At 44.3% G+C, this 14,668-nt stretch overlaps 1 protein-coding gene across 1 annotated transcript in view; it reads right to left on the reverse strand.

Moving 5' to 3' along the window:
• The window catches only part of ttc28 (tetratricopeptide repeat domain 28), a 108,401-nt gene that overhangs the window by 35,641 nt on the left and 58,092 nt on the right, over positions 1–14,668 (reverse strand). Inside the window, exons 3-5 of the mRNA XM_023421195.2 lie at positions 13,337–13,484; positions 6,852–7,124; positions 6,626–6,756 (exon numbers count right to left, since the gene is read on the reverse strand). Of these exons, the coding sequence (XP_023276963.1) occupies positions 6,626–6,756; positions 6,852–7,124; positions 13,337–13,484 (552 nt within the window). The remainder of the gene's footprint in view (positions 1–6,625; positions 6,757–6,851; positions 7,125–13,336; positions 13,485–14,668) is intronic.

Raw genomic sequence — 14,668 nt, forward strand, 5'->3', positions numbered from 1 at the left:
CCCCCCCCCCCGACAGTCTGCATACACACTGCGGTTTCCTCTGCAGGAAAACATGGCCCCCGGTGATAATGACTCTAATCTGCAGAACACAGCTGACTGTATCTGCGAGCGCGGTGTGATGTCATCATCAATACAGCCCGTCCTGAGCTTCAGACTCTCACTGCAAGAACGATCTGCTTGATGCAATCACAGTGACGACTGAGCCAGAGCCTGTCTCAACCCAAACAGCAGTCACACACAAACACACAAACACACACACACACACACACACTCAAACTCTAAAGTTAAAATATGAATTTGACCTTTCAAAGCAAACAGCGAGGGGACGGAGAGAAAAAAAGAATAAGCCGGGGACGATAATGAAATGTTTGCAAGTTTAAAGAACGGGAGAGAGAAGAGGAGAAGGAGGTGTGAATTATTAAAGAGCGGTGATCAGCATGTTCTTCACTCATTTATATCCCACAATGCACTCTCTCTCTCTCTCTCTCTCTCTCTCTCTTTCTTGGATTCAGCGTGTTGTTAAACTGAAACATAAGAGTCAGCCTTTAATTTTCAGACCTCGACAAACAAAGACGATAATAACAACAATAATAATGAAAAGAAAAACTTTAAAATTAAATCATTTTCTTTTGAAAATAAATTGGACATGAATAAGTATGACTGACTCTGATCTATTATAGAGGAGCGCCACACGCGACATGCAGCGTGTGGAAAACATGACGGACGTCTCTGTTTGTATCGTGTTCGTGTGATGAAGGCTCCAGCCTCCTCATCGTCGCTCCACACAGGTCGGATGTTTCAATGAGGTTAAAGTCACACGAATTTCTTTTGATTCTTATTTTATGTGCAAATGAATGACACTTAATAAAACGTCCTCAGCCTTTCAAATCCCGGTGGAGCTTTTTTCTTGCAAACAAACAAAAGTTATGATTACAACCAGTATTTAACGTACAAACATGCTTTACATGAACTGATGAACTGAATGCATTTCCATCCTCACGAAACGTCTGTGAAGCTGATTGTTGAATCGTCTGAATCCTGCTGTTTACATCCGTGTTCAGCGTAGCACGTGGTCCAGGATGTTTTTACTGGAGAAGATCTGAACATTTGCACTGAGATTCTGTCATGAACACACACTTTGCTGCACTACATGGAGCCTCGAGCTGCAACAGTTAGTCGATTTATTGATTAGTTTATTGACAGAAAAATAATCAGCTATTCTGATGGTTTTTTCATTCTTTGTCATTTTTCCACTCTCTCTGGTGTCGGTTTCTCAGTGGTGAAGATTTACTGCGTTTCTATCTCAATTTACCCGAATAATTTACATAAATAAACTGCTTATCTTTTGGTTTTGGGGTGCTGCTGTTTGAATAAAACAAACTGCTTGAATCCATTTCTTTGGGCTGTGTGAAACTCTCACGGGCATTTCCTCTTATTTTCTGACATTTTGTAGACAAAATAATCAAGAAACTTTTCTGCAGATGAATCTATAACGTAAATAATCGATAGTTGCAGCCTTAGTGAAGAACAACGCAGCCTCTGGACAGGAAACATCATGATCCTTTAAACCAGAGGCTTAATGAGAGCTAATAACGGTCACTGGAAACAGCCCGGCTGACCTTTAGTGGAATTTACCACTTGTGATTAACATCAGGACGCGCTGGACTTTTTCATTTCTGTCCGTGTGTGATCGGGCTTTAAGACGGCGCACAGCCACTGTAATCCCAATTCCCAGCAAAGTGATGAGTGTAAACACATAAAGTCCAGTTGACACATCTCCGCGGCGGACTTCTGGGCAGGAGAGGGAGGTTTAATAAATGACGGCGAGGCCTCTGTGTGTGTGTACAGTCAACCGGCCAGACAAGTGTTTGATTTCCCTCAAGGACACAATGTTTCCCCTCCACGAGAAAACACACAGAAAATCCAATCATGTTGTGTCTGGGACTCTCAGCCAGTAGACACTGTGTGTGTATTGTTTATGTCTGTCTTCATATATATATATATATATATATATATACATATATATGCATATGTGAAAAAGACCCTTGTCAATCTGCACTGGAAGGAAATCAAAGCACAATATTATCCAGCTGACATCACACTGTTGTGGAGGTGTGGCTGAAACCTTGAGAATGAAAAGGTGCAGGAAGGAAAAGGTAAATCTCCAGATCTAATGCATGAGAATAGAAGCAGAGAGATGAATAGAGGCAGAGAGAGATTAGAGGTGGCACAGCTTTCCTCTGTGAGCTGCTGCGCTTGATAAACCGGTCAGGAGAGGTGCAGGAGGTCTGGGAGAAGCGACGCTCAATCACCCAGAAAAAAAATAAAGGAGAAAAGTGTGTTTTTCACCTTCGCTTTGGGATAAAGGAAGAAATGAGTTCTCCTGCTGTGTCAGGAGGAAACCACAGACCTGAGTTAACTTGCTTAATGTTGGTCCGACTCTGAGAGAGCTGAAGTCTGTGTCGGTGCAGATACAGATGTGATGCAGAGGTGAGGAGGAACACAAGGACAGAGAGAGAGAGAGAGAGAGAGAGAGAGAGAGAGGATTCAAAGGCACTGAGCAGCAGTAAGTATCTGTCCCAGCTGCAACATTAAAACATGAATAATTAAAGTATAATCCAATAATATAATATAAATTATTCTGAAGTGGACCACTCTGTATAATGAGTCCTTTTCCTTTTGGTACTTTAAGTGATGCTCATACGTTTGTACTTTCAGTTAATGTGGATTCTGTTCCCTTTGGACAAAACGAGGCTAGCTGTTTCCCCCTGTTTCCAGTCTTTATGCTATGCTAAGCTAAGCTAAGCTAAGCTAAGGCAAGCTAGGCTAACCTTATATTAAACAAACAGACATGAAAATGGAATTAGTTTTCTCAACTGAACTATTCCTCTAAATTCTCTGAAAAACGATTCATTGATTAGTCGATCAACAGAAAATCAATCAGAGACTAATTTGATAATCGATTGATTGTTTCTTCTGGAACGTCTCATTCTCGCGAACACGATATCTCAGTGACGCCTGAGGGAACAAATTTTGGCATTAATTACATTTGACATTAATTTTGACTCAAGGATGAACTGATTAGAATTTGGCGGTCAAAGGTCAAAGGTCAAGGTTACTGAGACCTCACAAAACACATTTCCGTACATAACTCAAGAATTCATATGTTAATTATAACGTGTAACAGGATAATATGATGAAGGGATGACATTTTATATCCAAAAAGGTCAAAGGTCAACTTCACTGTGACATCATAATGTTCCGCAGAAACACCTCTGGTCATTATCCAACGCTGTAACTGGGATTTTATTTCAATATATTCTGACATTTTACAGCCAGAATGACTGATCAACAAAATAACTGGCACAATAACTGATAATGAACAATTAAAAATGGAGCAACTAATGAGTACATCCCTGAATCTGGGGATTACAGTCAGAGACTCTCGTTTGGTCTGACCAACAGAGACAATCAGTTTACAGTCATATAAAACACTTTTTAGCAGGTAGTTGTCCTGGACTGGATTATATAGTAAAGGTACTGCCTCTCTTTGCGTTCGCCCCTGTCGGGTAAATATCAGCTCTCTGCGGGCGGTCGTCTTTGTTTGGAGGCATGCTGTCTGGGAAACGCTCGCACACGCCACAAACAAACACATGTACCGCGGCAAAGCAAACACACGGCGGGAGATATGGATTTCTGTTGATGGCTGTGTTCGAGTCGCCTTCGGCTGTGCACCTGTGGAGGAGAAGTTCAATAATCGTTTGTCAACAGCACACACACACACACACACACACACACACACACACACACACTCGACTGTCTTTACAGCTCCCAGCACACGAGAAACAGCTCAGGTAGAGACACCGCCCCGTCTGTCTGGGTTCGACCCCGAGCTTCTGTGATGAAACTACTCTGTGTGCACGCAAAATGAACGTGACAGAACAGGGAGCTGGTTAGACGCTTTAACTGAGTGACAACACACACACACACACACACACACACACACACACACACGAACATAGAGACCCATTGACAAGAACTCATCCAGACGCACTGTGTTCCTGTTTCACTGCTTTCATTAAAACAAACCTGCTCAAACCCTCATCTGTCTTTCTGACAGCTGTTCAATCGGCCTCTCTAGATCCAGGATGCAATCACATGCTATCAAGTGACTCTCTGTGTGTGTGTGTGTGTGTGTGTGTGTGTGTGTGAGGGTCCAGGGGAGGCTACAAGAACAGTACAGTGGCCATAGCACAGATAATAATAAAACTGTGTATTAATTAAAATGCATCTTATTGAGTTTACAACTGGGAGGAGAAATAATCAGCCCAGCTGTTCGGACACATTAGATACTGAGAATATAATAGGATTATTATCTAAAGGAGAGGTGAAGAGAAAACGTCAAGCTGCAGTTTAAGTTCATTTTATTCATGTAAGACTTTATCAGCAGGAGGAGACGCAGATACGATCGTACACTGTTTGTACCGAGGGGCCGCGGTGGGGATTTCTTATCTGAACTCCTTCTACTCTCACAGGAAAACACTGAGCTGTATTATGATATGATATTATGTGTTTCGTAGATCATCGATTTTGATATTATTTTCTTATTTTCTCGCAGCTTCAATAGGTTTAAAAATGTTACCACAGAATGTAGATAATGTAAATGTGAAACTGCATTAAAAACTGAATCAAATCTTGATGAACATTACGACGTCACAGTGAAGTTGACCTTTGACCTTTTGGATATAAAATGCCAACACTTCACTATCTTATCCTGTTAGACGTTTGTGTTAAACTGCGTCACAATTAGTTTGCGAATTCTTGCGTCACGGCCCAAAACGTGTTTAGTGAGGTCACGGTGACCTTTAACCTTTGACCTTTGGCCACCAAATTCTAATCGGTTCATCCTCGAGTCTGAGTGAACGTTTGTGCACATTTTGAAAAAGTTCCCTCATGCCGTTACTGAGATATCATGTTCATGAGAAAGGGACGGAAGGACGGATTTAGCTTTTAATATCATGATATTAAACATGTAATGAGCCGATATAAATATCACGTAAATGGGATCGTGGTACAGTTTGGGCCCCATCATTTACATAATGATATTACAACAGAGTAACAGCTGTAACACATTGTTGACAAAGACTGTAGATGAATAAACACATAAAATGTGAGTATATCTGTGTGTTATAAACCATGTAATGATGTTTATATACTGTTTATAAATACTAATGAGACCTAGAGTCACATGTTCATTCTGTGAGATTTGACAAAGTGCGTCTCAAACCAGTTCCACTGAGCGCACGAGGCCCAAACACACGGTCCAGACTGACCCGACAACAGACCCGCGTCCTGGTCCGCAGAAGTCGCAGACAGACACAGTGTGAACAAACTGAAACTCCGCGCAAATAGATTTCATATGTGCCAGAGTCGAGAGATTAAATCAAATATTAAACCCAGTGAGACATAATTGGATGTGCCATGACACGATGTTGTATATTCACACTGCATCACAAGTTGGCAGAGTTAAGAAAGCAGCACACACACACACACACACACACACACACACACACACACACACACACACACACACACGTACACAAATGAAAACACTCACACGCATATGGAAGCAGTTAACCGAAGGTAAACACACACAAACAACCTGACAGCTCGACTCTGTGTTTTGAGACATAAAGGGGCCAAAGTCTAATCTGTAACAGCATCTAATTAACTACGGTGCTCACAACTGTCCAAACTGTTTCAGAGGAAAGTTTAGCTGAGGCCCGAGGAGAAAAGAGAAACTGCCGCGGAGGAAGAGAGAGAGAGAGAGAGAGAGAGAGAGAGAGAGAGACAGAGAGAGAGAGAGAGAGAGAGAGAGAGCGAGCGGAGGAGCCAATCTGAGGTTTGGTTGCTGCAGTTGTTTGGGTTGTGATGTCTAGTTATCAGACAAGTTTCATAAACAAAGAAGACCCAGGATGTAGCGTGTTCATGCTGCTGTAAAGTCTCAGCAGATTCAGTTTCTTCACTTAAAGCTCCTCCAGTGTAAAGGTCTGTGTCCATGTGTAGTGTGATTATAGATCAGCTCTAGCTTCTATATTAATACTGTGAAAGTATCAAAGCCTCAGTCCACAGAGAAATGCACAGAGCCTGTATTCAGAAACTGAGCCTTAAAACCAGCCGTCAGGACTTCTGGAACTTTGTGATGTCACAACAAAGCAGTCACCAAGCCCCGCCCACCTGGACCCACCATCCAACCCTTTATAGGATTTGGTTTCTCTGAGTGTTTTTACCTGAAATCTGCTACAAGTCTACCCCAGGAAAAATCCTCTTTATATTTCTCCAGTAAAAACCAAATGTAAAAAAGAGCTTTCCCTCTAAAATCGTGACTCATATCACAATCAGAATATCTGTCAAAATAATCTCAATGATTTTTTCCCCCCGTATCGTTCAGCCCTGGCACACGCTGCACCGACATCAGGCTGTTCTCTCTAACTCTGTAACTTCAGAAGAAAAACACAATGAAACCAGGAGCCTGAGCAGGTGGAGGGCTTTGTACTTGAACCCAGACTGAGTGCACATCTGTACACATGTATTATTTACATGAATAATCAGCATGCAGACGTACCTCTCTGTCCTTCAGCTTCATGGCCAGAACCAGCTGGTTTCTGTGGTTGGCCAGCGCCTCTCTGTAGCTGCCTTTGGAGAAGAGGGCAGAGCCGAGGTTCCCGTGGGCGCGGCATTCACCTGACTGGTCACCTGTGGAGGAGAGGAACACGGCGAGATGTTCACTACGGCTGCTTCATTTCTTCACCCGTCACTCCTTCACTCCGCTGCTCCCTCCCCTGCCGTACCTAAAGTCTTGGTCACCTCCAGGTCCTGCTGCATGTAGGCCATACTCTTCTCAGCGTTGCCTAGAGACCAGTAGGCGGAGCTCAGGGCCGAGAACACGGATCCACGCAGCTTCAGAGAGCACGTGCCGATCTTCAGCCCCGCCTCCAGCACCACGACGGAGGCTCCGTGGAAACCGTGGGTCAGCAGCTCCTGACCGATGACGGACACGACCACGAACGGGCTCTTGTCCAGCTTCATCTTCTGCAGCTGCTGGTAGGTCGGCTCAAGGGAGTCTGAGGAGGTGAAACACACACACACACACACACACACACACACACACACACACACACACACACACACACACAGAGACATGCTTACAGGCGACGTCAGGAATGGGAATCAATCATCGTTTTTATTGGGAGGCAGAACGACACAAACAGTATTCAGTGACTCAAGATGTTTCCTCAGGGAGGTTATGTTCTCACCTGCGTCTGTTTGTTCGTCAGCTGGATTATACGAGAAGCACTGAGCCGACTGGCACCGAACTTATCGGAGGGATGAATCACGGGTCAGGAAAGAACCCATTAAATTTTGGGGCAGATCCGAATCATTTACTTTGAATTAGGAATGTTTTTCTCCTCTGACGTCTGGTGTTTGTCGTCTGACATCGGCCTTTTCTTTCACTTTCTTTGTTGGGGCTGAATAAAACTTACTGATTCAGGTAATACTTTTATTTTGTTATTAAACATCTGAATATATTGTGTTTTGAAACATGAGGGTGAAACCAGCTGCTAACTAATTAGCTTCATGTTTAACTGACATCGATCTTCTCATTTCACTCTCAGCATGAAAGCAAATAAAATTTTACTAAAATTCAAAACTTTTCCTTAAAGAAGAAACATTATATTTGCATTTTCAACATTTTTAGTTGCATGTTTTATTTTTATGGTCATTTATATTTTTATGTAAATGTGTCTGTGCGTTAGGAGTAAATGTTTTGTTTACTTTACGTCGATCTTCTCTATAAATGGATCGTTGTGTTGGACGTACGATCACAAAGAAATCAATGAAAATACAAACAAAAGTCAACATTACAGCTGCTGTAAAATCAGCATCAGTCTGTAATTACACTGGAAACAGCAGCGCCACTGTATTAATGTAGATACATTTACTGAATTTAGGCATTTCCTGTTTAAATAGTTCGTCTGAACGTTGTCACAAACTCACATCCACCTTTCGTCTGACGTGTGTAACGGTGTAGAAATGGACTGTGTGTGTGTTAATGCCTCTGTCACTCACAATAACACACACACATGTTACACACACAAAGGATTTTGTTTAATATTCAAATAATATTCTTTTTGAGAATATTTACTGCACGGTTTTGTTGGAGGGAGTGAAATGATTTCATCACGACACATCATGAAAAAATGTTGATGAGTGAGTGTTTTTATGATTCATTTTAACAGAGGTCACAGTTAAACTCAGATCCCAGTGGAACTGCTCAGTTTGTACGTGGAGCTGCGGAGGGAAAAGGACCGAGACACGCTGTTGTGAAACTCCCAGAGAAGAGCCGCGACGCGAGAGTGTGAAAAGCAACCGAACGCCGCCCGGAGACATTAAACTGAGCTCGTGGACTGAGGTGGGGCGCCAGGTTTGTATCGTTGCAGTGTGTCTCACAGGCCGGGGAAACATATATTCTCACGTACTTGATTTATTTGAGCAGACAGCAAATTATCAGCGAGGAAACCGGAGAGACACAGAGAGGCCTGAAACCACAGAAGAAGAATAAAACAGGCCCCCGCTGACTGAAACTGAAGTTTATGTCAGTGAACATATAAAGGTCCTGACCAACAGCGGAGGTTCGTAAATATCTCAACAACTATGGGATGGACTGGTATCAAATTTTGTCCAGACATTCATGGTCCCCTGAAGAGAAATCCTGCTGACTTTAGTGATCCCCTGACTTTTCCTCTAGCGCCCCCAGCAGGTCAAAGGTCTCACATGAGATTTAATCTGCTGTAATCTGTGCAGCTACCTCCGGTGGAAGTGATCGTCTTCCACAGACTGAAGGACGGATCCTCTAATAGAAGGAACAACACGAAGAGAACGTCGCTCCAGTTGCAAAAAAACGGCTGTGGCGTTTAAATGAAGAAGTTAACAGAACAACAGCTGCTAGAGAAGGCGACGAGGTCGGTAACACATGTCACTCACGTTGCTTTCGCCACTGTCATCGAGGCTGATGAGACCCAATCAGAGAGCGACAGTCGGTGTCTACGTCAGACTCAAACAGCGTTTCCAAACGTCTGTTTTAGGGGCTGGAAACTGTGCAGCGGTGCGGAGAGTAAACTTAGCAAAACAGATGCGTTTTCAAAGTAAAGCGTAGTCGTGAGGATGCAGCCTGAGATTAATGGTGAAGCTAAACTTTGAGACTCTTTCTAGCATCAATATTAGAGCTATAGGAGCTATACATTGTGAAATAGCAGCTGTGTTCCCAAGCTTGTTGATGTATTGCAAGACACAGCGGTAGAAATGGCGAGGGAGGGAAAATTCAGACAAACTGCATAATATATTCTTAACGTGTCTCAACACATATTCATTTGGATTTGTCAGAACAAACGATTGAAGTTGGATTTTTCCAGTTTTCATGCCAGGCATTATTGCTTAACTCGACATAATGGAAAACAACTGCAGCCGTGATCCTGATCTAAAACCGTATAATAACTTACAATGCTGCTCCCAGGGAAACCTGTTGGTATGGAGACGGAGCATGCTGTTGTTGCACCATCGGTAAATCATTTCTGGGTGATTGGAGGGAGAATTAGTGCTAATGTGAGGTCCTGGGGGGGTGGTGGGGGGGGGTACAGAGCTCTGACCGCTGGATTTCACCTTCTCTGCAGCTACGTTTTCCGATTCAGGCCGAAGTGGAATCTGTGTTGAATAGTGAGTTTAAAGCCAAACACTCAAGACATGTACAAATACGCGGCTCGTGTTTTTCTGTCTGTCTGCTGTTTAAGCAATTTACTGACTGCTTCGTGCATGTCCGCCACTGTTATCTTCATATTCTGATTTTATTGGACATTTTGAAAAACATTCATTCTCAACAACCAATTCACCACATTTGTTTTAGTTGCACGAGAGAGGAGACCGCCGCCGACCACAACCGTCTCCAACAGGGAGCTAATTTAACGACAGCATCCAAGTGCTCATACAAAACCACCAGCTCTGCTGCAGATGCTTTTGTGAATTGCTTGCAACATAAATTCATCGCTCACAAATCATAAGTCACTGATTTATGTAATAATTACAGTCAAAACCGATCTACGAGAAAAACACTGGCAGAGATACTGGAGGTTGTTTTTCATGGCGGTGAGCACCACGCTGTCTGTGTGACAGAAGGACCACGAGTCTGAAGTTAAACGGTCCCTTACTGCCTCGCTGCCCTCTGCTGTGCTACTGTAGCATCATGCTGACTTACAGCCTGTCAGGTTTTACACCGTGCACACCCAGTGTCTCCAGGCTGGAGTCACTGAGCCGCATCTCCACATTAAAGCTCCCGTATCTTACATTTCTCCAGTGTTTGATTTTGAAGTGTTGATCCAGAAGAAGATATATTTGTGGTTTTAAAGAACCAAAAACCATCTCAGTGTAGTTTTACATCTCCTCTCTCAGGCTTCTCTCTGGAGCTCTAGTAACAACAGGTCTGTGAGCCAATCAGAAGAGAGGAGGCTCTGAGCCTCTCTTCTGATTGGCTGACTGTTTTCTGAGCGATCCAATAAAAATAAAGCAGATTTCAGGTAAAACACTCAGAGAAACCAAATCCTGCAAGGTTTGGATGGTGGGTCCAGGTGGGCGGGGCTTGGTGACTGCTTTGTTGTGACATCACAAAGTTCCAGAAGTCCTGACGGCTGGTTTTAAGGCTCAGTTTCTGAATACAGGCTGTGTGCATTTCTCTGTGGACTGAGGCGTTGATACTTTCACAGTATTAATATAGAAGCTAGAGCTGATCTATAATCACACTACACATGGAAACTTCACTTCACTTTATATAATATGGGACCTTGAATCAAGTCCGGTGTTCCCACAGATTCAGCTTTAGTTAAAGTGGGAGCAAATCTGAATGCAAGTTCTGTACGCTGCGATAACTGAGGAGGAAAGTGAAGGTGGAAAGACTCCAGCTGCTCTTTTACACGGGACGGCCTCCAGCTCTCCAACACACTATGGGGGATATTTTTGGGGGGGATTTGCAGCACTGAGGCTTTGGCATTTAAAGTGGAAGAAAAGTGACACAGCTGAAACTTCTGAGTTAGGGCTCATGCAAGACATATTTTAAAGTCGCTCTGTAACTTTTGAAGGAAGAAATAAGTCACTTTTACACATGAGTTGAATTAATGAGCAATAAAACGCAGCCTCGCTCAGTTCAACACACTCTGAGTTCTTTTTGCTGCTGCAGCCTAACTTTAAAAAGATGTGGCTGTGTTAGTTAATCTTGTTTTTCTACGCTTGTGTCACTGTGACGCTACAACTTATAATGTGCCATTAGCTTTGGCCACAGTGGCCGCTGTTTAGCAAACCAAACACACACACACACACACACAATAGCTGCCACACCTGATTTATCACAGCAGCAGAGGAAACTGTCTGAAATGTAATGTCTGGGAAAAGCGGAGCTGCAGTTCCTGTTTCAAGGAGAGAGACGAAGATTTTTACCAAGAATCTGCCACACTGATGTTTCGTTGACTTGACAACAACAGACCGTCGAACAAACATTCCCCTCACATCCATCTTTCCTCCGGCGCGACGTTCCAGGCCCAATATTCCCAGTTCAGCAGCACGACTCTCCTTCTCCTGTTTCTTTTGTGCAACACGTGTCAAAACAGCCCGACTTCAGCTCATAATTAACTTGCACTTTATGCAAAATGAGATGAACCTGCAACCGGTCTCATTTGCACCTGGAAAGTTTTGCACGTGTCACACTGATCTGAATCACATGGCGCTCAGAGCATCAGACCTGCTCTGGTTCAGGCAGGTTGCACTGTGTTACACGCTGTAGGTCGTAGCTGCTGCCACCGATACCTGAGCTGAAGTACTGGTTTAAACTCGACACTGATTCCTTTTCTCTGCTGTTTGTAAAAACGCTTTAGAAGAAGCAGCTCGTCTGGTCAGCCACGGCTCGTCTTCACTTCTGGATCAACGCGCTCTCTCTGCCTCAAAGGGAAACGCTGCGAATACTGGGCCAGATTTTGCTCTCCAGTGTGAGAGCAGATGCAAAATTCCACGTGCACGGACATTTGCTGCGGCTTGCCAAGTGGAAGGCTATTCCCGAGACGCCCCGCTCTCATTCTGATACAGCTGAAGGGCAAAAACATAATCCCGTGCCAACTCCAGCCTGGAAACCATTCTCGATTGTATGTGCTCTCTCCCCTCATCTCCGCGCTGTGGAGACCTGCGCATGAAGAGCGCACCGTGAACTGTGGGGCAGACGGATCGATTACACACCAGAATCTACCTTTTAATATTTCATCGCGAACTCACCGAGAAGCTAATTCATGCTGATGAACACGGCTCCTGTAACACAGCAGTAATAATCTTTAAATATCTGTACCTCGCTCAGTCGCTCGGTCAGTGACGCTCTGACAGTGAACCACAACATTTCAGCTGATCACTACACTACTACACACTAATTCACTACCAGAGACTCCTGAACACTGTCACCTTGTCTTCACTTTGTCGTTTGATTCCTATTATAAAAATATTGTAATATTGAACTTCTGGTGTGATTTGATGCTATGTTTTCCATGTGTGTGTTTTTTCAGACCTCATCTCCAAACCCGTGTGTTGAGCCTGAGGACAGAGAGCGGCCCAGACTCTCCACCTGGTTTATAGCGACCTGTCCCTGGGAACTTACGGATGATCCATGTCCAAACTCTCTGTCAGTGTGTCAGACACCAGCACGACTCTTTCTACTCAGCGGTAGATGTGAGTTTTGGCGCCACGCTGGCAGTGGGCTGAGCTGGTCTCAGGATTCAGGCGGAGGTGGACGTGAGACCTTTAATTAAGAAATCAAGACGCTGATGACGACTGAAGGGAGATCTCCCTCACGCTCCGTCACACGCACATTATTTTCAGTTTCAGCTTTTATGCGTTTCTCTTCCTGTTTCATCTGACTTGCTTGTTTTATTCATTTTCTACATCTCCCTTTTCTTTCTGTGTCTCTCTCCTCTCATCTCCCTCCTTCTCACATCACACGTGCATTCATTTCTGTGTGAGGTCTGAATCATCAGACGAATATTTCTACTTTTTCACAGCCGAGTCCCAGAGGAGGGTTACTGAATAAAACAACAAAAGCAAAGTGGTAACTTGACAGTTTTCCTCCCCTTCTACTCTCAAACACAAACTTCTGGTTTGTTGCTGAGGTCGTTCATTTGTGTGACTGTCTCCGTCTGTATTAATCTGCCTCGTGTTTGCCGTGCGGGGTGTGGGGTTGTCGGACAGGTGTGCTCACCTCTGAGCGGCGATTTCATGGCAGCCTCCACCATGCCGACAAGCAGCTGGAGACTCTTGGGGTCCTGGGCGAGGCCGGAGGCGAACGCTGCCAGGGCGTCGGCATGTCGACCCAGGTACTGCAGCGCAACCCCCTGACGAAAGTAGGCCTGCGGGGAGAGGAAGAACGGGACATGAGCTGCTGGAGGTTCGACATTTCCCCCGGATTCACAAGCATCTGTTATTGGTTAACAACAAACTGGAGGAGGTGAAAGCCACACAACTGAAAACATTAGAAGGCCATTGTACTCGAGTGTGAGTCACACCTGCAGAGCACTTATACAGCATGTGTTCACACACACACACGCACACACACACGCACACACACACAGTGCACACTTCATTAGGACCCCTCGTGCATGTCACAGCAAGATTAAAGACAATGAATCATGACATCAAATTCATGAAGAGGATCGAGCAGAAGACCCACACACACACACACACACACACACACACACACTGCCGACCAGACTGTAACCTAATTGTCTTGTCTCTCTCTCTCTTCCCCTTCATTTCTCCCCTTTTTCTTTCTCATTCATCACTCCCCCCCCCCCCCCCCCCCCCCCCCGTTAAGAATAATCTGTCGTGACAGTGAATGGATGAAGACAAAGAGGAGAGGAATTAGATTACATGGCAGCTCCTGTCCCGCCTGCCACTTTGTGCACCCACACCGTCTTTGTCCTGCCCTCGTCCTCAGACAGCTTCATTGAAAACGGCGGGAGCGGCGGGGTCACGGCTAATCTAATGCATTAAGCCTGTAGTCGCCGGCGTGTTGGTTGTTGCTGCAGAATGTGGACGGGGCGCGGTGTCACTTCACTGTTGATTAACACAAAGTGGGATAAATGGTCTGTAATTACAGCTGGAGCCAGAACCCTTAAAACACACGTCACAAAAACAGAAAGAAGAAGCCTGGAATCAGTCAACGCTACGATGATAATATAACATATAATAATCTTTATTTACGGAGCAATTTCACAACCCAGAGTGCAAAGAGCTTCAAGCAAGGCTGCACATTAAAATCAGCTAATTATAAAATGGATCTAACGAAGTGGCTCATATGATAAAAAGCACAGGGAGGATTTCAGTAACGTAAACAGGATCAACTCTGAAAGTGTGTTGTGACTGCACACGCTCCGTCCTCTCTGGTTTCAAACTACTTCTCATCAACACAGCAGAGAGCGAGGCCACAAAGAGCCTCAACAACAATCAATACGATCTTCAAATCTGTTTCTACAAACACTGAGAGGCAAGACAGTGAATCAATGCAGAAAATGTCAGGTTCAGGCGAGTTAAA

This window comes from Seriola lalandi, unplaced genomic scaffold, assembly GCF_002814215.2.
Source record: "Seriola lalandi dorsalis isolate HSWRI2012SDOR001 ecotype SW California unplaced genomic scaffold, Sedor1 jcf7180002054666, whole genome shotgun sequence".
NCBI lineage: Eukaryota > Metazoa > Chordata > Actinopteri > Carangiformes > Carangidae > Seriola > Seriola lalandi.